Source organism: Felis catus, chromosome X (assembly GCF_018350175.1).
Source record: "Felis catus isolate Fca126 chromosome X, F.catus_Fca126_mat1.0, whole genome shotgun sequence".
NCBI lineage: Eukaryota > Metazoa > Chordata > Mammalia > Carnivora > Felidae > Felis > Felis catus.
In genome coordinates, this window is record NC_058386.1 from 111,235,460 (window position 1) to 111,263,416 (window position 27,957).

General features: G+C 44.0%; 1 protein-coding gene across 2 annotated transcripts; it reads left to right on the forward strand.

The window, feature by feature from the left end:
* Positions 1 to 4,407: 4,407 nt before the first annotated feature.
* ZNF449 (zinc finger protein 449) lies at positions 4,408 to 27,944 on the forward strand. 2 transcript variants are annotated; one of them, XM_045050846.1, is made up of 5 exons: positions 4,408 to 4,559; positions 6,548 to 6,997; positions 8,811 to 9,015; positions 24,711 to 24,824; positions 25,016 to 27,944. In XM_045050846.1, the coding sequence occupies exons 2-5, from the start codon at positions 6,644 to 6,646 to the stop codon at positions 25,897 to 25,899; spliced, it is 1,557 nt and encodes a 518-aa protein (XP_044906781.1). In that variant the 5' UTR covers positions 4,408 to 4,559; positions 6,548 to 6,643; the 3' UTR covers positions 25,900 to 27,944. The 2 variants fall into 2 exon arrangements, with proteins under 2 accessions (XP_044906781.1, XP_044906780.1); XM_045050845.1 differs by lacking the exon at positions 4,408 to 4,559 and adding an exon at positions 4,574 to 4,983.
* The last annotated feature ends 13 nt before the right edge of the window (positions 27,945 to 27,957 follow it).

Genomic DNA, 27,957 nt, shown 5'->3' on the forward strand with positions numbered 1-27,957 from the left:
GTCCCTGGGTGGGCATGAACCATGGTATTTTTAAAAGACTTTCCCCAACTCTTTCTCATGAGGATTGTCTACACACAGAAAAGTTGGAAAACTTGGACAGTGCACAGTGTATGCCCTCCACCAAAATCCAGGGATGAGCTTTGTGTCATAGTTGATCATGGTGTCCCTTGAAGAGAAGCAAATGGACAGTCTACTAAATTCTTACTTGAGCTATTTAAGTGGAAGTGTTCCCGGTTGAGTGTGCAGAAGTTGAAATTGATTGACCAAAACAGTCACAGCCCCTCAACCGACTGCCAGATTTGAGCCGGTTTTTTTTTTAATTCTTTTAAATGTTTATTTATTTTTGACACAGAGAGAGACAGAGACAGAGCATGAACGGGGGAGGGTCAGAGAGAGAGGGAGACACAGAATCCGAGGCAGGCTCCAGTCTCTGAGCTGTCAGCACAGAGCCCGACGCGGGGCTCGAACTCACAGACCGTGGGATCAAGACCTGAGCCGAAGTCGGACACTCAACCGACTGAGCCACCCAGGTGCCCTGAGCCAGTTTTTATACCCAGCTCCCTTTGAATGAAGGGGACACAAGGCCCCTAAGGAAAGACCTCACTACACTGCCAAAAATATAGAATGTTAATCTTTCTGCCAGCCCTCCCCCGAAGGGACCTATGGCCTATTACCAGGGTGACTGTGCATTAGGGAAAAGGAGATGAGCAGACCTTTGGGGGAGTAATGAACACTGCTTCTGAGCTGACACTAATTCCAGCAGACCCGAAGCATTGCTGTGGCCCACCAGTCAGAGTGGGGGCTCATGGAGGTCAGGTGATTAATGCAGTTTTAGCTTAGTACTGTCTCACAGAGGGCCCATTAAGTCCCCAAACGCACCCTATGATTATTTCCCCCGTTTCAGACTATAACTGGAACAGGTATACCCACATTTCTTCCCTGACCTATGGAGTGACAGCTATTATGGTGAGAAAGGCCAAGTGGAAACCACTAGAACTTCCTGTATTTACGAAAAGTAGTAATATAGAAGCAATGCCACATTCTTAGAGGGATTTCAGGGGTGAGTGCCACCACCAAGGACCTGAAACACGTAGGAATGGCGATTCCCACTGTGCCCCAATTCACTTTGCTGATTTAGCCTGTGTAGACACCAGATGCATCCTGGGGGATGACAGTGCCTTACCGTAAACTCGCCCAGGTGGGGGCCACAGTTACAGATACTATTTCAGATGTGGTTTCATTGCCGATACCTGGTATGCAGCTCCTGGCAAATGTGTTTCCTCGATAACTCTTAGTAAATACCACCAGAAGCCATTTGATTTCAGCCAGCAAGGCCAGCAATACATTTGCATTGTCCCACCTCGGGCATTTGTCAACTTCTAAATCTGTGTCCTCATTTAGTCCCTGGAACTTTTTTTTAAATTTACTTTTTTTTAAGCTTTTAAAAAAAGTGTATATATTAGAGAGAGAGAGTGCATGAGTGAGCAGGGGAGGGGCAGAGACACAGGGAGAGAGAGAATCTCAAGCAGGCTCCAAACTCTCAATGCAGAGCCCGACACGGGACTCGAACCCATGAACCGCGAGACCGTGACCTGAGCCAAAATCAAGAGCTGGACGTTCAATCGACTAAGTCACCGAGGCACCTCTAGTTCCGGGAATCTTGATCAACTTTCCCTTCCACAAGACATCACCAAGAACTACTATATTGATGACGATAAGCTGATTAGACCCAACGAACCAGAAGTAGCAACTACTCTAGGCTTCAGGGCTTCCCTGAGTGTCCACTGGCCACAGCTTGAAGCTCAGTGATGTTCACGCTGTTCCCTGAGGCAAAGTTTCCCTGGAAAGCATGTCTGTTCCCAGCCCATTGTTTGTGACCTAAAAGCCAACCTGCCATCACTTATCATAAAAGGGCCAAACAGCGAGGGAAATTATTACAGGGATCTGAGGACAAACTTTCATAACAGACGACCGGTTTGTCACTTTGGACCCCACGAGAGCTTCAAATGGCTTCAAGAGTGGAAATGTGTGCATGTGATTGTATGTGGAGCGTGTGGGGAGACGTTCCCAGTGCACACCTTCCCCCCATACATCTTCCGACGTACTCCACTCCCTCTTTCCTTCCCCCACCAGTTCTCCCATTCCTCACTGCTGGATAACCTGACTTGGGGGGGTTGTGGGGGTAAAGACTTCAGCGCCTCAAGCCAAACTGCTTTTCTGGGCTCACCGTCAACTGAGACCCAGCTCTGCGGACGGGACCGGACTGCTGACCCTAACGTAACAACGGCTAACCAACCGTTGTGTTTGTTTAGAGACGGGTCTCCCTATGTTGCCCAGGATGGAGGGCGGAGGTCATTCACAGGCACAAGTCCACTGCTGGCCCACCTGTGAATTTTCACGTGCTCAGTTTCCGGCCTGGGTGGGTTCGCCTCTCCTCGGGTAACCTAGTGGTCTGTCGCTTCTGAGAGATTAACCAAAGAGATGGCGACCTTGGCCCACGCACCCCACCAGCATAGCTCTCTCCAGCCCAAGAACTCCTGCGCTCCAGTGATCCTCCTTGGCTCAGCCTCCGGGGCAGCTGGACCTACAGGTTTGGCCACCAGGCCAGGCCAGCTAACAGTTTTAAGCACCAACATGCCAGCAGTGCCGTCAAATGGACACGGTGCTCCCCCTTTAGCCCTCAAAACCACCACATGAGCCTTTGAGCCACGCGGGAAGCGAGGCCCAAGGGGCAACGGTCACCTGCCCAAAGTCACATCGTCAGTGGGCAGTGAGCAGAGCCAGGACCTGAACCCCTAGGATCTACCTCGAGTGGACGCTGACCATTGTAGCAGCAACACTGCCTCCCTGTGCAACAGGCCCTCTTCCCCGTTCACTCTGCGCCTGGGGAAAATCTGGAGGACCACGGTTCCAGACGAAATGAGAAAAAGTCACTCGCCCAAGTCAGCTCTACGCCGGGGAATCAAGAAAATCCGAATGCGGAAGTAAGTGTCCGTGGTGTCCCAGTCTTCGGGGCCAACCAAACCAGATAAAAGCACTCTCTCTGTCCCTCTCTCTCACCTATTCCCTCATCTCTCAAGCTCTCTGCATAGACGCTGCAAGAGGCAGAAACAGCTTCTGCACCTGGCTGTGGATGTCCTGGGACAGGAGGGCCAGGGACCGCTCGGACACCAACAGATCTAGGGCCTGCTCCAGGGTTCGCGTCAGGCCAAAGCCACCCACGAGTGACACAGCTCCAGGAGCCGCCTGACGGTTTCCAGGGACCTAGCGCCAGGAGCCACAGAAGCGCAAGTGGGAGGCCACCAGTCTGGGCCATCAGGTGCGGGGGGCAAGGGGGTGGGTGGGCAGGGCAGGTCCTCACTGTAGGCACAGTAACTCCTGGGGTGTCACAACAGGGGCCCTTTTTGCTCCTGGGAGCCTGGGCCAGATGCCATGGTCAGGTTCCTAGACATCCTGACCCCGAAACCAGCCGCGACCTCCGACCTCCGGCAAAGGTGTCCGGAGCCCCGTGCGACAATAAACAGCATGTGCAGTTTCCGCATGCCCCTGGCCCCCAGTCCCAGCCCACCAGCCCAACTCCGACCCGGGGGGAGCTGTCTCCAGTGCCCGGGCCTCTGCATGTTCGGGGCGGTGGGGCGCCTGGCCCCTCATCTCACTCCCGCCCAGGTCTGGAAGGCACAATCACAGGAGGCTCTCCGTCCAGGGCCCACGCAGGACTAGGTCCTGGTCCCACGAGGGAAGTACCAGCACTAAAGTCTGGCGTCCGAACACCATCAGCGCTAACTGAGGACCAATGTGAGGACTAGATCTCCCAGGAACAGCATCCCCTGTGGCCTTGCGCCAACTCACCCAGGAGGGGAAATGTGACCTAAGCGCGGGGCTCGGGAGGCACGAATCAGAAGACAAGAGGCAGGGCCACTGCGCGAACCCAAAGTCCCAGAAGCCCGCGGGTGGCGGCGGTAGGCAGAGAGAGGAGCACACAGGGTAGCGAGGTTGAAGCTCGGGTCTTCAAGAGAAGAAACTAGAAAGGTAGCCCAAGGCCGCTGCGATCTGTGAGAGCCTGACCAGAGTCATAAGCCCAGGAAAGGTTGTTAAAATGCGAAATCTCGAGCTCATGCAAGCTGCGGTGCTTCAGGGTGTTGGGAAGCGGCCCAGAAATTTGAAGTTTTCCCAGGCTCTCCCAAGAAATTCTTCCTGCACAGAGAGGTTTGGGAATCAGTGACCCAGTCCTAACAGAGTTAACGGAGGTCCCCACCGCTCTGATTTCTGTAGGGTTACCGGGAGAGAAGCCCTCCCTAGGAGAGGAACCGGGAACGTCCCACCCAAGCCCCTGGGCTCCAGAGGCACTTAAGACCGGAAACGGGAAGGCTTCCATAGCGCCTGGAGGCCCAGGGGAGGCCAAGGAAGTGGCGACCCCTCCCACGTCAGCTTGCTAAGGGGCCCAGACGGCTGGCGGGTGTTTCGGGGCCTGCCGGGAAATGTAGTCCAAAAGGCGGGCGCGCGCCTGCGCCCTGCGCAGCTGCCCCGGGGAGCCTGGGAGAGCCGTGGGCGCCGAGGCGGTGAGTCCCCGAGCGGCCAGAGGGCGTGGCCGTCCCTGGGGCGCGGGCGCGGGCGGAGGTGCTCCGGTGCTGCTGGGGCTACGGCAACCGTCCATCGCCAGCTCTGACCCCGCGGCGTGTGCAGGGGCGAGCGACGGGCGGCGGGCCGCTGTCCGGCCGGGACCCTACCACCGCTCCCTGCGACCGGGCCGGGCCTTCCCGAGGTTGTCCGAGACCGGGATCGCCCCTCGAGGCGGCGGGACATCGTGGGCGGGAGCGCGCTGGGGCCATGCTCGCGCCCCAGGCAGCCGATTTGTGACTGGCTTTTAGACGTTCCCACGACGTGTCCCCCCTCGCCTTTCTCCGAGTGCCCGCTCTGCAAACACCTCTCTATCCGTGGGCCGGGCGAGAGCAGGCTCGCTCTGGCGGCTTTTGGGGAGAAGCCGTGAGTCCCGGGGTGCAGTGACGTTTCTTTGCGGAAGGGCGGATGGGGGGACAGCGGGACGGTCAGGGCCCTGGTGGACGTGGTGGAGGGTTCGGCGCGTCTGGGGAGGGCTGCGGGCTGCGAGGCTGAGCACGGTAAGGGCGGGTCCGCAGCCCCAGCCGGCCGAGTTCCTGGATGCCCTCCAGCGACGGTTAGGTGCCTAGGCGGGAGATGGGGAAGCTTTCTAGGAATCAGTGCTCGGGACAATAACCTTTCCTGAGTGCTTCCTCTGTGCCCCGCATGCTGTCGTTCGCTTCCGTGCAGTTGCATCCGACACAGGAAATTTTGTGAAGCTGCTGTTACAAGGAGAGACACTGGGTGTCCTTTAAGAGACTTGCCCAGGGATGGGAGGAGGAAGGATACATGAATTGTGTGGGTGAATACAGAGAGAGCGTGGGGGCAGGTACCCACAGGTCTAGAGACCTGTGCAGATGTGCATGTGACCACCCCTGCGACCTCAGACATCGCACTAAGAACATTTGGATGGTTTTAGACGTGAGCGTTGCAAGGGTCTATCCACTCTAGCCTCGTCACCATTTCCCTCTGGCATTCACTGGGTGACATGGGACAGGTTATTCAGTCCTCCTGAGCCTCAACTTTCAGTTCCCTCATCTGAATTCATGGCATAATACTAGTCCCCACCTCCTCTCTTTGGGTGAGGGCTACCTGACCTAATAAATGCAGGAAGCCGAGAACAGCACTTGGACTTAGCAACATGAATGCCATCAGTGGCCTTCGGAATTAATGCAGCCCAGATGGCTGATGGCCTGCCCTGATGTAGTGTATTTTTCTCATGAGAAAGCCAGCAGGCATGCCATAGCAGGATGAGGGTCACGCTGATGTGGGCTGAAGTACACACGCCTTGAGTGGAGAAGAATGAAAGGTTGCGGATTTGGAGCCTTTGGAGGTGTGGTTCTCCTAAGATGCCTGTTATTTAAGGCAACCAAGGGTTCCAATAGCACAGGGAATTCAGGGTGGTTCACCACTGCTCCCCTCTTTCTTTTGTGGCCTGTATATATTCAGAGACACAAAGTAGCTTGTATTAGCTTGGGAGTATAGTCACAGGGCAGCACATCTAGGGTGGTTCATTTAAGGGAAGAGGTTCTTAGCCTTGGGTCAATGGAATTCTAGAGTCGCACTATCGAGTAGAACTTTCTACAGCGATGTCTGTGGAGCACTTGAAATGTGACTAGTATGAATGAGAGACTGCATTTTTAATTTCACTGACTTTGAACTGAATCTACCACATGGGACTTGTGACTACCATATTGGGCAGCACAGTTCTAGAGGGTCCGTGTAGGGCGCAGAACATTCTGTAAGTGTTTGGAAAATGGATGCAGCATTAGATGTGTATGTGTATTTTTCTAGGAAGTGATTCCCTGGCCTGCCTTAGATTCTCAGAATCACCAGAAAAGATTAAGGTCTGCTGCTTTAGGGCTTTGGCGGAATGTAAACAAGTTAAGGGAAGTAAGTGTGGCTTCTGGTAATCACTGCTGTTTCTCCTTTCCTTTTGTCCTGTCCTCAGCTGTGGGTGGCTCCCCCTTGACACACGTACACAAAGAAATAACTGGAATCTGAGACTTCAGGCCCCAGAGAAATTGCACACGGCCAGCAGGGGGCGATGGCTGTGGCCCTGGGTTGTGCAATCCAGGCTTCCTTGAATCAGGGCTCGGTGTTTCAAGACTATGACGCGGACTGTGAAGTCTTCCGCCAGCGCTTCCGGCAGTTCCAGTACAAAGAAGCAGCCGGGCCTCATGAAGCCTTCAACAAACTCTGGGAGCTTTGCTGTCAATGGCTCAAGCCAAAGATGCGCTCTAAGGAACAAATCCTGGAGCTGTTGGTGTTGGAGCAGTTCCTAACCATCCTGCCCACGGAGATAGAGACCTGGGTGAGGGAACATTGCCCGGAGAATAGAGAGAGAGTTGTGTCGCTGATAGAAGACTTACAGAGAGAACTTGAGATTCCAGATCAGCAGGTGAGAAGAGTTTGGGATCTTGGTAATTAGACAGAAGTAGCAGAGACGTCTGGTACTAGATCAGACATTTCAAGTCCAACCCCGCGCTTTCCCTGAAATGATTTTCATTTTTTCCTTCTGCTGGAATTGGCATATGGTTCCGTGATTCTCAACTATTAAACCCAGCTTCTATTCTGTAACAAATACTTAGTAATGTCTCTTCTGCTGTCCTGAAATGAAATTTACATGTAATGTAACCTTACATACACACAAAATCAAAAACAATACTACAATAAGTGGTCTGTGGGCCAAATGCAGCGCCAGGCCTGTTTTTATGCAGGCCATGAGCTAATAATGGTTATTACCTTTTTAAATTTTTTTTTTCAACGTTTATTTATTTTTGGGACAGAGAGAGACGGAGCATGAACGGGGGAGGGGCAGAGAGAGAGGGAGACACAGAATCGGAAACAGGCTCCAGGCTCTGAGCCATCAGCCCAGAGCCCGACGCGGGGCTCGAACTCACGGACCGCGAGATCGTGACCTGGCTGAAGTCGGACGCTTAACCGACTGCGCCACCCAGGCGCCCCTGGTTATTACCTTTTTAAAAGGTTGTTAAATACAAGAAGTGTAGGTGATAGACCAACATGACCCATAAAGTGTAAATTATTTAATATATCACTATAAGAAAATGTTGCCAGCCCGGGTCAGGTGGAGTCTAGAAAGGATATCAAGGAAAGGGGACATGGTTTGCCATAACCGAATCAGCATTTGAACACACTCCCTTTTCGGGCTTGACTGCACAGAAGACTTGAAGTTGTCAGGTGCCCGCATCTGTGCATAAAGTCACCGGGAAGGCGACAGCCACCAGTTCAGACTGGGACAGCTCAAACACTGGGTGGCACCGCTGGTCGTGTGATTTTCCCCAGTGGCAACGAGTGTCAGTCAATCTGAACAAGGAATACAGTGGTTGTCTGATTTCCCAGGTAGGGCTTTCCTAGAAAATTCAGGCCACGCTACCATATGCAAGACTATTTGGTGTGTGTATGAGCCACAGTGTGAAGTCCTTGACAGGTTCTTTGTACCTGGATGGAAGTCTGAGGGGGAACTACAGAGTGGGCGGGGACCCGGAGCAGTGCCGCACCGTGAACGGTATATACTCCCGTCTCTGCCCACTGAACGCCGCCGGCCACCTGCCTTCATGCCACGTCACCCTGTGGTGGTGGCGCTACTGTCCCCTGCTCAGAAGGGCACAGGGCAGAACCTGTGGCAGGAGGGAGAAAGGGCTTCGAGCTGGGCCTTAGGTGCCCGGTATTGTGTGTTGACGGGGCTGTGCAGCGAGCCTCACTGAACCGGAGCCTTGCAAAATTTCCTGCGCCCGCCCCAGGGCGTAAGGAATTTATGGTTTCCCTTCCTCTCTCTGTCCTCTGGGTTTGGCTTACGATAGCAGATTTTACGTGCCTGTGGCCTAATCGTGCGCTGCCCGGTACGGCCGCCACCAGCCAAGTGCGGGTGGCCCTTGAGCGCTAGCGATGTGGCCAGTGCAAACTGAGATGCGCTCTGAGTGGCAAATGCTGGCCACATTCAGAAGACTGAGCATGAGAAATAAAGTAGGTGAGATATCTCCCTAGTAATGGTTGGCGTTGATTACATTCTGAACTTAGGGTATTTTAGCGGTACTGGGTTAACCGAGGCATGTTATTAAGATTGACTTCATCGCTTTCTTCTTTGTTTATGCGGGTACTGCAAAAGCAAAATGACGTACACGGGTCACACTGTCGCTGCCGGGCATTGCTGGTCTAGACTTTAGAGTGATGGGTTCTGCCATTTGCCCCAGATCGATAGGCAGGAAATGCTCTTGGAAGAACTGGCACCGGTGGGAACGGCACACGTACCACCAAACATCCACCTGGAGTCACCCCCACTCCAAGTAATGGGACCTGCCCCGGAGGGCCCAGTGGCAGAGCCTTGGATCCCGCAGGCAGGGCTGCAGGAGCTGAGCTATGGTGCCGCTGAGGAGTGCCAGCCGTTCCTGGACCCCGGTAAGGCAGGGGTTTTATTTCCTTTCTGAGGTTTGTACTTTGAGAGCTGAAGCGCTCTCCAGGTCTGGGGGTGGGTCAGAAACACCCACTGCTGGATGGAGGGGGACCACTGTGATCAAGCGTGGGAGGAGGGACGCCTCTCTGGGAGGAGCCGAGAACAAAGCACGGTACATCAGATGGGATTAAAAACCCTGTAAGCTAATGACCCTGCTCAAGAAGCCTGTTTTCCCCTTTTCAGTTGTTTTTATTGTTATAAAATGCACGTAACATAAAATTTACCATCTTAATCATTGTGACGTGTATAGTCCAGTGGTATTGAGTGCATTATTAATGTCAAACCACTACTAACATCCGTTTCTGTAACTGTTTTCACCTTGTAAAACTGAAACCCCATACTCATTTAAACAAATAATTGCCCATGTCTCTAGCCCTGGAAACCACCAGTCAGCTTTCTGTCTCTATGAATTTGACTACTCTGCGTACCTCATTTACATGGAATCATACAGTATTTGTCTTTTTGTGACTGGCTTATTTCACTTAACACATGTTCTGAAGGTTTATCCATTTTGTAGCATATGGCGGTATTTCCGTCCAAGTAAAGGCTAAATAATATGCCATTGTACATACCTACTGCATTTTCTCTATTTTCCATAAATGTATGCTTAGTTTTCTTCCATGTTTTAGTTAGTATACAAATATCTATACAAATATCTCTTTGAGACCCTGCTTTTACTTCTTTTGGGTATACAACTAGAGGTGGAAATGCTGAATCATACGGCAATTCTGTTTTTAATTTTTTGAGGAACAGCCACACTGGTTTCCACAGTAGTTGTACCATTTTTCATTCCCATCAATAGTGCGTAACTTTTCTAGTTTGTCCACATCCTCATCAACACTTGTTATTTTCTGTTTTGTGATAGTAGCATTCTTATTGGATGTGAGGTGGTATCTCACTGTAATTTGGAATTGTGTTTCCCAAATGTTAGTGACATGGAACATCTTTTCAAGTGCTTATTGGCCATTTGTATATCTTCTTTGGAGAATGTGTATTCAAATCCTTGAACATTTCTTTTTCTTTAAGGTTTATTTTGAGAGAGGGAGCGTGCGCCTGAGCATGAGTGGGGGAGGGGCAGAGAGAGGGAGAGACAGAGAATCCCGAGCAGGCTTCATGCTGTCAGCACAGAGCCTGCCACTGGGCTCGAACTCACAAACCACGGGATCATGACCTGAGCCCAAACCAAGAGTTGGATACTTAACCGACTGAGCCACCCGGCTGCTCCATTTTTTTTTTTAAAGTTTATTTCCCTTTGTACATTTCAAAAACGGAATGTGCTTTGTTGTTGAATTTTAGAATTTTCTATATATTCTAGATATTAATCCCTTATCGGATATGATTTGCAAATATTCTTCCCATTTGTGGGTTGCCTTTTTACTCTGTTGAAACTGTCTTTTGATGGATACATTTTTAAATTTTTCATGAGCTACTCTGTGTCTACCTTTTCTTTTGTTGCCTATACTTTAGGTGTCATATCCAAGAAATAATTGCCAAATCCAGTGTCATGAAGCTTTCTCCTATGTTTTCTTCTAAGAGTTTCATAATTTTAGGTCCTGACTTTAGGTTTTTGATCTGTTTTGTGTTAATTTTTGCACGTGCTGTTATGTAAGGTTCTAACTTCATTCATTTGCACACACATACCCAGTTTTTCCAGCACCATTTGTTGAAAAAAGTATTGTTTCTCCATTGAATAATCTTGGTATCATTGTTAAAAATCATTTCACCATATATATTAAGGTTTATGTCTGGGCTGTCTGTTCTATTCCGTTAGTCTATATGCTAGTAAGTTTTGAAATCAGGAAGTGTGAGTCCTGTAGCTTTGTTCTTCCTTTCCACGAATTTTTGTCTGTTTGGGCGTCCCTGTAGAGTCCATATCATTTTAGGTATGGGTTTTGCTATTAATGCAAACAAAGTACCATTGGGATTTTCATAGAGATTGTATTGAATCTGTAGATCACTTTTGGTAGTATTGACATCTTAATAGTATCAAGTCTTCCAATCCATGAACATGGGATGTGATCTTCTTTCTTTATTTTTTTTTGTTTTAAAAAATATTTATTTATTTTTGAGAGAGAGAGAGAGACACACAGAGTGCGAGCAGGGGAGGGGCAGAGAGAGAGGGAGACACAGAATCAAAGCAGGCTCCAGGCTCTGAGCTGTTAGCACAGAGCCCGATGTGGGGCTCAAACTCACAGACCACGAGATCATGACCTGAACCAAAGTCAGATGCTCAACCAACTGAGCCACCCAGGCGCTCCTATTTATATCTTCTTTAATTTATTCTACCAATGCTTTGTCATTTTTGTGGTACAAGTCTTTGATGTACTTAATTCCTAAGTATTTTATTCTTTCCGATGCTATTGTAAATGGAACTGTTTTCATAATTTCTGGAATTGTTCATTGTTCATCGTTAGTATATAGAAATGGAACTGATGTTTGCAGGTTCATTTTGTATCCTGGTACTTTGATGAATTCATTTATTTATGTTAACAGTTTTTTAATGGAATCTTCAAGGTTTCTACATACTAGATCATATAATCTGCCAATAGAGATCATTTTACTTTTTCCTTTTCAATTTCAATTCCTTTTACTTCTTTTTCTTGCCTAATTTCTCTGGCTAGAACTTTCAGTACTGTGTTGAACAGAGTGAGGCATCCTCGCCTTCTACCTCAACTTAGAGGGAAAGTTTTCGGCCTTTTACCACTGAGTGTGATTTTCCCTGTGGGTTTTTCATATATGGCTTTTATTTATGTGGAGGTAATTTCCTTCTGTTCCTATTGTGTTGAGTGTTTTTTTTTTTTTAATCATGTAAGGATGTTGAATTTTGTCAAAATGCTTTTTCCACATCATTTGAAATGGTGTGTTTTTTTCCCTTCATTCTGTTAAGGTGGTATATTACATTGACCGATTTTCATATGTTGAAGCAGCCTTGCATTCTAGAAGCAAATATCACTTGCTCATGTTATATAATCCTTTTAATGTGTTGCTGAATTCAGTTTGCTAATATTTTGTTCAGGGTTTTTTGTATCAATGTTCATAAGGGATATTGTTGTGTCATTTTCTTATAGTGTCTTTTCTGGCTTTGGTATCAGGGTAATGTTAGCCTCAGAGGATGAGGAAAGTGCTTCCCCCCCTTCATTTTTTTTTGGAAAAGTTTGAGAAAGATTTGTATTAGTTCTTCCCTAAATGTTTGGTAGAATCCACCAGTGAAGCCATCAGGTCTAGGGCTTTTCTTTGTCAGGAGATTTTTGATTACTGCTTCACTCTCTTTACTAGTTTACTGAATAGGTCTATTCAGATCTTTCTGTTTCTTTGTTATGTAGTCTTGGTAGGTTTTGTGGTTCTGGTAATTTATCCGTTTCATCTAGGTTATCCAATTGGTTTGTATACGGTTGTTCATAGTGCTGCCTTGTAATTGTTTTTATTTCTGTAGAATGATTGGCAATATCCCGACTTTAATTTTAATTTTAACAATTTTTGCCTTCTTTCTCTTTGTCTCTTTGTCTTAGTTCATCTGGCTAAAGGTTTGTCAAGTTCATTCATCTTTTCAAAAAGCCAATGTTTGCTTTCATTGATTTTCTCTATTGTCTTTCTAGTCTTTATTTTGTTTATCTCTGACCGATCTTTATTGTTTCCTTCCTTCTGCTTTGGGCTTAGTGTTTTTCTTTTCTTATTAGTTCCTTAAGTTGTAAAGTTATGTTACTGTTTTGGGCTTTTTTTGTTTACTAATGTAAGTATTTATAGCTATAAATTCCCTACTTAGCCCTGCATTCATTATGTCTCAAAAGTTTTGGTACTTTGCATTTTCATTTTCATTGATCTCTAAGTATTTTCTAATTTTCTTTGTGACTTCTTCTTGCATCCATTGGTTATTTAGCAGGGTGTTATTTAATTTTCACAAATTTGCCAATTTTCCAGTTTTCCTTCTGTTCTGATTTCTAACTTCATTCCATTGTGGTCAGAGTAAGTACTTTGAATGAGATCTGTGTTTTTAAATATATAGAAACGAATTTGTGGCCTAACATACCATCTGCATCCCAGAAACTGTCTCATACGCACTTGAGAAGAATCTGAGATTTTTATTCTGGCCATCTTAGTGGGTGTGAAGTGTTTCTTCAAAGACTATAATGGTGTTGAGCATCGTTTCATGGGCTTATTGGGCGTTTGTGTATCCTCACTGGAGAAATGCCTATTTAGACTTTTTGCCTATTTTTGTTTTTTATTTATTTATTTTTTTTAAGTAGGCTTCACACTCAACGTGGGCCTTGAACTCCGGTCCCTGAGATCAAGAGTTGGATGCTCTGACAACTGAGCCAGCTGGGCACCCCTGCCTATTTTTAAGTAGGATTATATGTGTTTTTATTATTGAGTTGTGTATGATCTTTTTATATTCTAGATAAAAGTCTATTATTAGACATATGACTTATAAGTAGTCTTTCATGTTTTGTGACTGTCTTTTAACTTTCTTAATAGTGTCCTTTGTAGCACAAAAGTTCTTTTTTTTTTTAAATTTTGATGCGGTCCAGTTTAACTATTTTTTGTTTTGTTGCTTGTGCTTTTTATGTCATACCTAAGAAACCACTGCCTGATACAAGGTCATGAAAATTTACCCCTAAATTTTCTCCTAAGAGTTTTATAGTTTTAGCTTGCATTTAATGCTTTGATTCATTTTCAATTAATTTTTGTATAAGTTGCACAGTAGCGGCCCAAATAATATGTATATTTACATATATTCTCGCATATTCAGTTGTTTCAGCATGGTTTGCTAAAAGGCTCATTCTTTTCACATTGAATGGACTTGAAACTCTTGTCCAGGGGCGCCTGGGTGGCGCAGTCGGTTAAGCGTCCGACTTCAGCCAGGTCAGGATCTCGCGGTCCGTGAGTTCGAGCCCCGCGTCGGGCTCTGGGCTGATGGCTCAGAGCCTGGAGCCTGTTTCCAATTCTGTGTCTCCCTCTCTCTCTGCCCCTCCCCCGTTCATGCTCTGTCTCTCTCTGTCCCAAAAATAAATAAACGTTGAACAATGGGGTTATCTTAAAAAAAAAAAAAAGAAAAGAAAAAAGAAACTCTTGTCCAAAATCAGTTGACTACAGGTATATGGGTTTACTGCTGGACAGTCAGCTCTAGTCTAGTGATCTAAATGTCTATTCTTATGGAAATACCACACTGTCTTTATTATTGCTTTCCAGTAAGTTTGGAAATATGAGAGTGTGAGGGCTCCAACTTTGCTTTTGTTTTTCAAGATTGTCTTGGCTGTTCTGAGTTTGATACAATTCCATGTGATATTTAGCATCAGCTTATCAGTTTCTACAAAGAAGTCAGTTGGGATTCTCATAGGGGTTGTGTTGAATCTGTAGATAAGTTTGGGGAGTATTGCCATGTTAACAGTGTTAAATTTGTGATGCATACACATGTGGTGCTTTTCCATTTATTTAGATTTTCTTTCATTTTTTTTTTTTTTTACATTTTTTATAGTTGCCCAAGTATAAGTTTTTACACTGCTGTTATGAAATTTGTTCCCAAGTATTCTTTTTAATAGTTCTTCCAGAGGAACTGTTTTCTTAATTTCATTTTTGGGTTGTTCATTAAAAATATATAGGATTACAGGGCGCCTGGGTGGCTCAGTTGGTTAAGCATCTGACTCTTGGTTTCAGCTCAGGTCATGATCTCACGGTTTGTGAATTCTAGCCCCGCATTGGGCTATGCACTGAGCATGGAGCCTGCTTGGGCTTCTCTCTCTCCCTTTCTCTCTCTGCCCTTCCCGTGCATGTGCTCTCTTTCTCTCAAAATAAATAAACTTGGGGCGCCTGGGTGGCGCAGTCGGTTAAGCGTCCGACTTCAGCCAGGTCACGATCTCGCGGTCCGTGAGTTCGAGCCCCGCGTCGGGCTCTGGGCTGATGGCTCAGAGCCTGGAGCCTGTTTCCGATTCTGTGTCTCCCTCTCTCTCTGCCCCTCCCCCGTTCATGCTCTGTCTCTCTCTGTCCCAAAAATAATTAAACGTTGGAAAAAAAATTAAAAACAACAACAACAACAACAACAACAACAACAAAACAAAATAAATAAACTTAATATCTCTCTATATAGGATTATAATTAATTTTTGCATATTGATCTTGAGTCCTGTAATCCTACTTGTTTAATAGTTCAAATTATTTTTTAGTGGGTTTCTTAGGATTTTCTATATCAAAGATTATGTCATCTGAAAAAAGAGATAGCTTTACTTATCTTGTTCTAATCTAGATACCTTTTCTTCCTTTTCCTTGCCAAATTACCCTGGCTAGAACCTCCAGTACAATATTCAATGTAAGTGGTGAGACCGGACATCCTTGTCTTGTTTCTGATCTCAGGGGAAATGTATTTAGTCTTTTACTGTTATTTATGATGTTAGCTGTGGGCCTTTCCTCGATTCCTTTTATTAGGGTGAGGAAGTTCCCTTCTCTTCATGGATTATTGAGTGTTTTTATCAAAAAAACTCTTGAATTTTGTCACATGCTTTTTGTGCGTCTATTGAGATGATCATGGTTTTACTTTTTATTCTCTTGTAATGGTGTATTTCCTTAACTTTTGAATGTTAAACCAACATTGCATTCCTGATGCAAATATTACTTGATCCTGGTGTATAATTCATATTATATGTTGCTGGATTTGGTTTGCTAGTATTTTGTTGAAGATTTTTATATCTATTTTCATCGGAGATACTGTCTGTAGGTGTTTTTTTTTTTTGGTCCTGTCTTTATCTGGTTTTGTTATCAGGGTACTATTGGCCTCATAGACTGAGTGGGAAAGTCTTTGTTCCTTTTCTATTTTTTGGATGTGTTTGTGAAGAATTTCTGTTTTTTTTTTCTTTTGTTGTTTATACCTTGGATGTCACATTTAAGAAACTGTTGCCGAATTCAAGGTCATGAAGATTTATAGCCATGTTTCCTTCTTTTTTTAAATATATTTTTTTAAGTTTATTTCTTTTGAGAGAGAGAGAAAGCACGAACAGGGGAGGGGCAGAGAGAGGGGAGATAGTGAGAATCCCAAGCAGGCTCCACACTGACAGCGTGGAGCTGGACATGGGGCTTGAGCCCACGAACTGTGAGATCATGACCGGAGCCAAAGTCAGATGCTTAAGTAACTGAGCCACCCAGGTGCCCCTCTTTTTTTTTTTTTTTTTTAAGAGAGAGAGAAAGCGTGAGTCAGGGGAGGGTCAGAGGGAGGGAGGGAGGGAGAGAGAGAGAGAGAGAGAGAGAGAGAGAGAGAGAGAGAATCTTAATCAGATTCCAGGCTCAATGCAGAGCCCAGCAGAGGGCTCAATCCCATGACCCTGGGATCATGACCTGAGCCAAAATCAAAAGTTGGATGCTCAACCAATTGAGCCACCAGGTGCCTCTGTACCTATGTTTCCTTCTAAGAGTCTTGTGGATTTAGCTCTTAAATTTAGATCATTGATCCATTATGAATTAACTTTTGTATATGGTGTGAGAAATGGGACTAGCATCATTCTTTTACATGTGCATATCTAGTTGGCCCAGCACCATTTGTTGAGGAAACTATTCTTTCCCCATTGAATTGTCATGGTACCTTTCTCAAAAATGGATTGACAATAAATGACAAGGCTATTTCTGGCTTATCAATTCTATTCCACTGATACATTTTTCTTTCCTTATGCCAGTACAGTGAGTTGGAAAGTGTTCCATTCTCTTCTGTTTTCAGTGAGAGATTATGTAGAATCGGTGTTAATTCTTTAAATGTTTGGTAGAATTCACCACTGAATCATCCAGACCTGGGCTTTTCTTTGTGAGAAGTGTCTTGATTACTAATTCAGTACCTTTACTTGTTATAGGTCTATTCTGATTTTATATTTCTTCTTGAATCAATTTTGGGTAGTTTTTGTGTTTCCAGGAATTTGTGCATTTCATTTATCTAATTTGTTTCTGTGCAGTTGTTCATACTATTCCTTTATAATCCTTTTTATTTCTGTAAGGTTAGTAGTAATAGTTCCCCTTTCATTTATGATTATAGTAATTTGAGTTTTCTTTCTTCTTTTCTTGGTCAATTTAGCTGAAGATTTGTCAATTTTGTTAATTTTTTTCAAAGAACCAACCTTGGTTTTATTGATTTTCTCTATTGTTTTACCGTTCTCTGTTTCATTAAATCCTGCTCTAATCTTTATTATTTTCTTCTGGTTGTTTTAGGTTTTGTTTGCTCTTATTTTTCTAATATTTTAAGGTGCCAAAGTTAGGTTATTAATTTCAGATTTTTCTTTCTTTTCAATATAGGCATTCATAGCTATAAATTTCTCTTGAAGCAGTGGTTTAGGTACATTCCTAAGTTTTGGTATATTGTGTGTTCATTTTCATTTATCTCAAAGTATTTCTAATTTCTCTTTGGATTTTTTTATGATTGATTATTTATTTAAGAGTGTGTTTAATGACCTTGTATTTATGAAGTCCTCAAGTTTCTTTCTGTTATTTCTTTTTTAAGTAGGCTCCATACCCAGCGTGAAGCCCAATGCAGGGCTTGAACTCAGAACCCTGAAATCAAGACCTAAGCTGAAATCAGGAGTCAGACACTTAACCAACCTAGCCACCCAGGCACCCTTCTGTTATTTTTTTCTAACTTCATTCCATTTTGGTGGGAGAATATACTTTGTAATTGTGATCCTTTCACATTTTTGAACATTTGTTTTATGGTATAGCATCTTGACTGCCCTGGAGAATTTTCCATGTGCACTTGAGAAGAACACATATTCTGTACTTCTTAGGTGGAATGTTCTATAAATGTCTGTGACATTTAGTAGGATTATAATTTTTTGTCTTCTATTGTTGATCTTCTGCCTAGATATTCTATCCAGTAGTGCAAAGAGGTATTTAAGTCTCTGCTACTGCTCAATTGTCTATTTCTTTTACTCTTTCTGTCAGTTTTTGCAGTCATGTATTTGGTACTCTGTTTTTAAGTGCATGTATGGTTAGAATTGTTGTATCTTCCTGATTGGTCATTTTACCATTATAAACTGATCCTCTTTATCTCTAGAAACTTTTTTGTTTTGATGTCCATTTTGTATGATGTTAGTGTAATCAGTCTGGCTGTCTTGTGGTTGTTATTTGCATGATACATCTTTTTCCATCCCTTTACTTTCAGTTAGTATCTTTGAATCTAAAGTGTGTCTCCTGTAGACAGCATGTAGATGGATTTTTAAATTTTTTTTTTCAACGTTTTTTATTTATTTTTGGGACAGAGAGAGACGGAGCATGAACGGGGGAGGGGCAGAGAGAGAGGGAGACACAGAATCGGAAGCAGGCTCCAGGCTCCGAGCCATCAGCCCAGAGCCTGATGCGGGGCTCGAACTCACGGACCGTGAGATCGTGACCTGGCTGAAGTCGGTCGCTTAACCGACTGCGCCACCCAGGCGCCCCTAGATGGATTTTTAAAACCTAGTATGATGATCTCTGCCTTTTGATTGAGTTGTTTAATGCATCTATGTTTAACCTGATTTTTGATATGGTGTAATTTACATCTGCGATTTTACTTTTTGTTTTCTATATTTCTCATATCTTTTTTGTTTCTCTGTCCTTCGTTTGCTGCTTTCTTTTGCACTGAGTAAATGTTTTGAATGTAGCACTTTACTTAAATCAATTTTCACTATTTTTTAAAAATTATTTCCTTAGTGGTTACTCTAGAGATTAGCATGTACATCTTAACGTAATAAGATTTAGATTTATACTAATTTCATGCTAGTAAAATATAGAAATATTTCTTATATATACCTCTATTTTCTTCCTTTTTTGTGGTGTTACTATCATACATATTGCATTAAAAATGTTAAAACCTCAAAAAAAATGTTAGAAACCCAAAAATACATTGTTAAAGATATTACTTTATATAATTTTAAGCCTTCTAAAAGAGCTAGAGAAGAAAGAAATACAAATAGATATTATGACTTTTGTTGTATTAACATTATTTATATTTCCAGTTTTCTTCATCTTTCCTGTGGATTTTAGTTATTAATTAGAGTCATTTTTTTACCCCCATACAGTTTTGCGCTTATCCACCTCATTTGTGCTGTTATTGGCAAATATATTACATTTCTACAGATTATTTGCCCAACAGTGTACTACATATATATTGTTCTATACACTGCTTTTAAAATCTTTTAAGAGAAGAGGGGCACTTAAGTGGCTCAGTCAGTTAAGCAACTGACTTCAGCTCAGGTCATGATCTCAGGGTTCATGAGTTGGAGCCCCGCGTCGGGCTCTGTGCTGACAGCTCAGAGCCTGGAGCCTGCTTCAGATGCTGTGTCTCCCTCTCTCTCTGCCCCTCCCCTGCTTGTTTGTTCGTTCTCTCTCTCTCTCTCTCTCTCTCTCAATCTTTTAGGAGAAGAAAGGAGCAGAAATTAGTATTTATACCGTCTTTTATAATTACCCTCCCTTGTTGTGCCCTTTGTTTTTTCGTGTGGATTTGAATTCCCATTTGGAATCAGTAGCTTTCAGACTGAGGAACTACCTTTAGTATTTCTTGTTAGGCAAGACTGCTGCCTATGAATTCTCTCAGTTTTTGTTTATTAGAAATATTGTTATTCCAGATTAATTTTTAAATTTTTTTTTTAATTTTTTTTCCCAACGTTTAATTATTTTTGGGACAGAGAGAGACAGAGCATGAACGGGGGAGGGGCAGAGAGAGAGGGAGACACAGAATCGGAAACAGGCTCCAGGCTCTGAGCCATCAGCCCAGAGCCTGATGCGGGGCTTGAACTCCCGGACCGCGAGATTGTGACCTGGCTGAAGTCGGACGCTTAACCGACTGCGCCACCCAGGCGCCCCTAAATTTTTTTTTAATGTTTATTTATTTTGGAGACAGAGACAGAGCATGAGAGGGGGAGGGGCAGAGAGAGAGGGAGACACAGAATCCGAAGCAGGCTCCAGGCTCTGAGCTGTCAGCACAGAGCCCGACGTGGGGCTCGAACTCATGAATGGTGAGATCATGACCTGAGCTGAAGTTGGACACTTAACCGACTGAGCCACCCAGGCGCCCCTCACAATTCATTTTTTATAGATAGCTCTTCTGGATATAATTTCTCATTTTTCTTTGAGCACTTTGAATATGTTGTCCCACTGTCTTCTGGCCTCCAGTGTTGCTAGTGAGAACTCGGCCTTTAATTTTATTGGAGTTCCCTTGTAAGTGACAAGTCATTTTCCTCTTGCTGTCTTTCAAGGTTTTCTTCTTTTTATGTGACCTTCAGGATTTCTACTATGATATGTCTGGTTTTTTTAAAATGTTTATTTTTGAGAGAGAGCAGGAGAGGGGCAGAGAGAGAGAGAGAGGGAGACAGATTATCCCAAGCAGGCTCCTCCGTGCTGACAGCAGAGAGCCCTGATGTGGGGCTCATACTCACAAACCCGGAGATCATGACCTGAGCCAAATTTGATGCTTAACTGACTGAGCCACCCAGGCTCTCTGATATGTCTGTTTGAAGATCTCTTTGTGTTTGTCCTGCTTGGAATTCATCTAGCTTCCGAGATGTGTAGATGAATGTGTTTTCAACACATTTGGGCAGTTTGGCACCACTATTTCTTCAATTTGTTTTTTTTTTTTTTTTCTGCTCCTTTCTCTCACCCTCTCCTGGTTCTCTCATTATACATCTATTATAATGGCACCTAGTGGTACCCGACTTTTCTCTGAGGCTCTATTCACTTCCCTTCAGTCTTTTTTTCTCTCTGTTCTTCTGATAGTATAATCTCCACTGATCTGTCTTCAAGTTCACTGATTGTTCTGATAGTTCACATCCATTCTTGAGCCATTCTCGGGAATTTTTCATTTCAGTTATGGTACTTTTAAGCTCCAGAATTTCCACTGGATTCTTATTATACTTTCTATTTATTGATATTGTCTATTTGATGTGATGTGATGTGATGCTGTTTGTCATCGTAATTTACTTCCTTAATCATGGATTGGTTTCGTTCTTGGATACTCATAATGGCTACTTTGAAGTCTTTGCTAAATTCACTATCTAGTCACTCATATAGGCAGAGTCCGGTCCCCACTCTTTTTTTTCTTCTAGTGTATGAGTCATACTTTCCTGTCCACATGCATGGCTCATCATGTTTTGTTGGAAACTGGACATTTTAGATAAAACATTGTAGCAACTCCGGAGTCCTTCTTTCCCCTCCCTAGGGCTTGTTATTGTTATTTGTTTGCTTATTTGTTTGGTAATGGCTGCGTTCCTTCAGTCAACTCTAGTCCACTGTGAAATGTTAACCTTTTGATGTTGCCCCTCAGGGAGCACAGTCTCGGGTGTGCACACAGTCACCCTGGAAAGGCAGCACTTTTACAGGGCTTTCTTTGGCTGCCTCTTTCCCTGACCTGACCCTGCCATTAATTTCCAGCTAATTGCTCTATTGTTTTCAGCAATGCCCTGGAGCATAATTTCTCCCTGGACCAATCTAGTCAATTTCAGATACCTTTTGTTGGGCTAGCTCCTGAGGTCAGGTTTTGAGATTTGTTGTGATCCCAGGAGGGCTCCTCCCAGCTTGTCTTTTTTCCCCACTTCTCTTCAGGCAAGCTAGTCAGCCTGGGGTTTAGGGTGTATAGTCCCATAAATCTATCAAACTCTTTCCTGTTGCCTTTCATTATCATCTGTGCTCTTTTTTAGAATATCCTTAGGCTTAAATGTTCATCCTCTGTTGCAAATGAATCAGGTGTTTGGTTTTTTTTTTTTTTTTTGAGAATATATTAGGAGCTACCTGTTTTAAGGCCTGCTTTCTCCGAGGCCAAATCTCTGATGCATTGCTCTGGAGGTGGGGGAAATGGTGTGCTTATCTCTAAGTGAAACTGCCACTTTCCAGCTGAGCACTAGGTCCGGCCCTCAGGTCTTCTTGGGTTGCATCTCCAGGCTTAGAACCACTGTCTTATAATCACAACTGCCTTACAAGGGCAGACAGGGAGTACTCTAGTGTTGTCACCAATAGGACACCCAGGGTAGCTCCTCCATGCCACCAGTAGAGACTGGGCAGATAAAAGCTGACCCCACCTTGCAGCCACGATTGTTTGGACCTTAGAATCAACAATGGGTAGCTGGGGTAGGATGAGAAATGCTGAGGTCCTGCCCCTTCCAAGAAGATAGCCCTCGGAAGGGTCTGGGGGAGAGGCTGCCTCGGTCCCTGTGCCAGTGTAGAGTGGAGCGGGGAGAGGCACCAAAGAGAACTGTTGTGGTTTAAATCCTCAAGAGTCTCCCTATTACCGGGGCGCCTGGGTGGCTCAGTCAGTTAAAGGTCTGACTTCGGCTCAGGTCATGATCTCGCTGTTTCCGAGTTGAGTTCGAGCCCTGCATCGGGCTCTGTGCTGACAGCTCAGAGCCTGAAGCCTGCTTCCGGGTTCTGTGTCTCCCTTTCTCTCTGCCCCTCCCCCGCTCGTGCTCTGGCTCTCTCTCAAAAATAAATAAACTTAAAAAAAAAAAAGAATCTCCCTATTACCTGTGAATTTTAGCAGATTAAAAAAAAAATAGATGTTTCCTAGTTTGCTGTAGGCCCTTAGGACCAATGTTTGTTTTATTTTTTTTAATTTTTTAAAAAGTTTGCTTATTTATTGAGAGAGAGAACACGAGCAGGAGAGGGGCAGCTGGAGGGAGAAAATCCCAAGCAGGCTCCTGGCTGTCAGCATGGAGCCCATTGCGGGGCTCGATCCCATGAACTGTGAGATCGTGACCTGAGCCCAAATAACGCTTAACTGACTGAGCCACCCAGGTGCCCCTGTTTTTTTTTATTTAAAAAAATTTTTTTAACGTTTATTTATTTTTGAAACAGAGAGAGACAGAGCATGAACGGGGGAGGGTCAGAGAGAGAGGGAGACACAGAATCGGAAACAGGCTCCAGGCTCGGAGCTGCCAGACCAGAGCCCGACGCGGGGCTCGAACTCACGGACCGCGAGATCGTGACCTGAGTCAAAGTCGGACGCTTAACCGACTGAGCCACCCAGGCGCCCCATCCTGTTTTTTTTTATTTTTAATAATTGTCACTAGTTTCATTGGGAAGTAGGTCTGCAGAGCTCCTCGTGCTATGTTGGAAATCCACCTCCCCGACTACATTTCGGTTATAAATCCACATTTTACACCGAGGCCTTTGCTAGTCTGCCTCTTTCAAGTTTCAGTTTTCCCTCATGGCAGCTTTCCTTGGATCTGGAACCCCCAGTTTTGTTTGACCTGTGCCATGTTACCCTTTGACCCCACTCTTCGCTTTGCAATCTAAACAAAAACAATGCAGTGAATTTATTTTTCATTTCTTGTAAGCTTATGTATCTTGAGAGAAGGAGAGAGCACGTGGGGGGAGAGGCAGAGAGAGAGGCCCCCGCGATCTGGGGCTCACAGTCACTTACAGCAAGACCCTGACTCGAGATGAAATCAAGAGCCAGACACTTCACAGACTGAACCACCCTGGGCACCTCAACAATATAGTGAACTTAAACAAAATTGTATTTGAAATGCATTTTTGTTTGTCATTCTTAATTGCAAAAGGTCTTTTTTTCCATGAAAATATAAAATAAGGTATTTTAGTCCCCTTCCTACGTTTTGACATAATGTTTTGAAACGTAAATTTTCATTCCTTTGCTAATGTATTTTAATAATGCTACTATTTAAAAAAATATTGCTGATGTTTAAACAGCATCCTGCAGTTAGATTTCAAGGCAACAGTTTTCATCCCACACTTTATTGCAGACCAATATACTTTGCCAGACCGAGGAAGGTGAGGAAAGGTCGTGGAAAGAGAATGTGAGCCACAGCAGCTGTCAGTGGGGAGAGAGGTGGTAGGACATGGGGACAGTGAATGTAGGAACTTGTTCCAGTTGTTCTTAGACTGATAGAAATACCATTGGATGGTTTTTTTTGGGTTAATTTCAAGAGCGTGCACTTCTAGACTTCCCCTGAAATAAACATAAACCCTGCTTTTGCTTGTTGGCAACCTAGTCATTTTCCATTTTATTTGAAAATCTCAATAGAGAAGATTCTAGTAAATAGTTTCTTAACCCATACATTTATTTATTAATTTTTTCAGCGTATTTATTTTTGAGAGAGGGCGTGCCTATGTGCAGGAGCGGGGGAGGGGCAGAGGGGGAGGGAGAGAGAGTATCCCACGCAGGCTCTGAGCTCTCAGCACAGAACCCGACTGGGGGCTCAAACTCACGAACCAAGAGTTCATGACCTGAGCAGAAATCAAGGGTCACGTACTTAACTGACTGAGCCACCCAGGTGCCCCTCCTAACCCCAACTTTTAGCTTTCTCTTCACTCGGTATCAATAGCAGCATTTCTCAGTTTTATGCCAAAATATGCCAAAACTCTATGAAGATTTACTGCCTATTTTGGTTCTAACCTGAATAAATTGAATATCAGACTAGATATAGAAATCATGTAGTGTGTTGATTTCAACACAGAAATGGTTTACTCTCCTCCCATAGAGGAGAATGGCCTTGAATTGAGCACGAAAGGATGTTCTCTCATCACATGTTTTGTGTTTATCTTTAAAAAAGAGAGTCTCTTGTGAGAGATCTTGGGTGGAGTCATAGTCATTGGGGAGAAAGTAGACCTTAAGCGGCCACATGTCCCAGATGTCGTCAGAGAAAACCCTTGATGACATAAACTATTCTGCATCTCATCTTTCTTATGGCCAGGGTATCCAATACCAAAGCTGGACGTGAACTTTTCATTGGAGCCTCGAGAAGAGGCATGGGTGAAGGAACTACAAGATTCCAAAGAAATGAAACAGTTACTTGACTCCAAGATAGGTAAGTCATGGTTCATTGACGTCATGGGATAAAGAAAAGAAAAATCCGGCCTTCATCAGGGTAAAGAGTTTGGGATTCTACCAAGGAGTTTCTGTATTCCTGCTGGTGGTTGAATACAATCCTTCCTTTTCCCTCGTGTGTTCCTCTCTGGGGGACGCAGTGACATCTTCAGTTTCTGTTTCTTCTCTCAGGTTTTGAGATGGGGATAGAAAATGAAGAAGATTCTTCAAAACAGAAAAAACTAGAGAACATGTATCCATTTATTCTCACTTTAGAGGGGAATGCTCTCCATGGGCCCATTTTGCAAAAAGACTACGTACAGTTGGAAAATCAGTGGGAAAGCCCCCCGGAGGATCTACAGACAGATTTAACAAAACTGGTAGATCATCCGAACCCCTCTGCAGGAGAGAAACCTGAGAATTCCAACTTAGAAGAGCCTCTCGACCCCAGACCCCAGAAGAAAAAGAGTCCAGGGGACAAACCTCACCGATGCCCTCAGTGTGGAAAATGCTTTGCGCGGAAGTCGCAGCTTACAGGGCACCAGAGAATTCACTCTGGAGAGGAACCGCATAAATGCCCTGAGTGTGGAAAAAGATTCCTTCGTAGTTCAGACCTTTATAGACACCAACGGCTTCATACCGGGGAGAGGCCCTACGAATGCACTGTGTGTAAAAAGCGATTCACTCGACGGTCGCACCTTATAGGGCACCAGAGAACGCATTCTGAAGAAGAAACCTACAAATGTCTTGAGTGTGGGAAAAGCTTTTGTCATGGATCGAGTCTCAAAAGACATCTGAAAACTCATTCGGGTGAAAAACCTCACAGATGTCACAGTTGTGGGAAAAGTTTCAGTAGACTGACAGCTCTTACTTTGCATCAGAGAACTCACACCGAAGAGAGACCTTTTAAATGTAATTACTGTGGGAAAAGCTTTAGACAGAGACCGAGCCTTGTTATTCATTTAAGAATCCACACAGGGGAGAAGCCATACAAGTGTAGTCACTGTTCTAAAAGCTTCAGGCAGAGGGCAGGCCTTATTATGCACCAGGTCACTCACTTTAGAGGACTTCTTTAAGAATCTTGAAGAGAACAGGTTCCCACAGAGATTGACACTAACTAAAAAAAAAAAAAAAAGTTAACCAACAGCAGCCTGTTTGCCTTGGAAGAATCTTTTTGTTTGAGCTTATGAGAACAGGTTTTAAAAACTATTTAAAAAGCCCTTCTTCCAAAGTATATGAATTCTAGACTACCTGTCTACTCTTGCAACAATCCCAGATTTGATTTATGCTGTCTCTCTTCCTTTTTTTTTTTTTTTTTTACAATGAAATGTTTTGTGTCCTAAGCCAACTATGTCATAGATATAAGCATAAAGCATAGAATTGATGACAATCCTTTTCAGAGTAGGGTCAATATGATGGATGATCATGTCTATCAACATAACTACTAAAGCAGCACCATAATTATTCTGCTGTCATTACGAAAGGGGATGATGTTCGTGCAAAGCTTTATATGTGTCCTCTAAGTAGTAAGCAAGGAGACAATGTGTTTTGTCAAATAATAAAAATGTGTCGAGAACACATTTGCCTGGTAAGAACTGGGTTATTTCCATTGAGATTGTTTATGTCGAAGGAAATTAAGATTTTAACCTTTACTTACGAATTTTTGCAAAGTTTGCTAGTCTGTTTAGTTGGCGGTCTGGGGTGATGCTGCTTAGAGCTGAGTGTCAACTTGATGATTTATTTTGTTCACAGAATAACTAAGCTCTTTGTGGAAGAATCCCTTGGACAATTGATGTCATACAGGTAGAATCTAACTTAATTTAGATTGCGAAACCAGTGTCTGTGGCTTTTTACTGTCCTTTGGTATTCACCGATGTGTCTCTCCGTGCTTTTAAGATTTTGCCCATTCTTTAATTCAGTGTCCCCCTAACCGTGTGTCATAGAGCACTTAGTTCTACCAGATATTTTACAAATAAGTTCGGGAATCCCTGCTGTGTCCACTTTCCTAGATACACAATGCACATCAGCATACAAGGATCTCTGAGAGGTCCTCCGGTAAAGGCAGAAAAAGCACCTCTTTTGGCTGAGTGTTTTCTAAACTTATTTGACGCCCAGAACCCTTTTTCATGTATACCCGGTAATAACCCACAGAACTAGTATTCTGCAAACATTCCTTGGAACACACCGCCTTTAACCATTTCTATAGCTATCAGTATAGTTTTGTTGCTCCCAAGCCTAGTTATCTTCAGTTGTTTCAAGGGTGTTATGAAAAATTCTTTACGTATATACATTTTTTTTATGTAACACACACATCATTTTAAGGAGGTGAGGGTCACCAATCGAGATAATTTATCAGTCGTTCAGTGATTCTCAACCTCTTTGAATTTTACTTATAATCACACACGCATATTGCTACTTATATAAACATTGTATAATCGTGGTAAGGACTCAAATTCCTGTAGCAAGGGAGGCACTCTCTTTGTCAGTTATAGCTGTTAATACATGAAAATATTCATTCAGCCTAGTTCCTTGTTATAAAATACAAGAAGTAGGACATTCAAGTATTTTCCCTTTATGAAGACACCAGTCATTCTTTCCCTAAACTAGGAGTAGGGAAAGTGTATTTTGTTCTATTCCACTGAAGTTCTCGGAAGTGATGTTGAAAATAAGTATTTCGGGGGCAAGTACTCTGTGCCTAATTGGTCCTGTTCTAGGCTTAATGGAAACTAGTAAAGACATGAATCCGTGAGTCCGGTTCATAAGGAGTTTATAGTATCGTTAGTTAAACAAGAGTTGGGAAATAAATGGAGAACAATGCAAGAGAGTTTGTAATTAAGTGCCAAAGCATATCACGTGCTACAGCCAGGACGTATCTTTAATTCCTGTCATCCAGGTCCCTGTATGATGCTGCTATAAGTGTGGGGTTAAAATTGACATCCCAGTAGCAATAAACATGTAACACAGGAGGAGTCTGAATGTAGAGATGAAAAATACGGAATGTAATGGCTTCTCTTTTCTCTCTTGTGGACTTGCATTCAAACCAGAACAGTGCCTTAGAATGGATGTGCCCAACTGCTCTGTATCTATGCAATATTTTAATAAAGTGGAAATGTGTATGCTCTTCCTGCTTCAAT

Excerpts from the sequence above, each read along its gene's own strand:
- ZNF449 (XM_045050846.1), top strand. The coding sequence starts at position 6,644 with ATGGCTGTGGCCCTGGGTTGTGCAATCCAGGCTTCCTTGAATCAGGGC. Across the intron at positions 6,998-8,810 it reads TTGAGATTCCAGATCAGCAG|ATCGATAGGCAGGAAATGCT; the intron begins GTGAGAAGAGTT and ends CATTTGCCCCAG. Across the intron at positions 9,016-24,710 it reads CCAGCCGTTCCTGGACCCCG|GGTATCCAATACCAAAGCTG; the intron begins GTAAGGCAGGGG and ends TCTTATGGCCAG.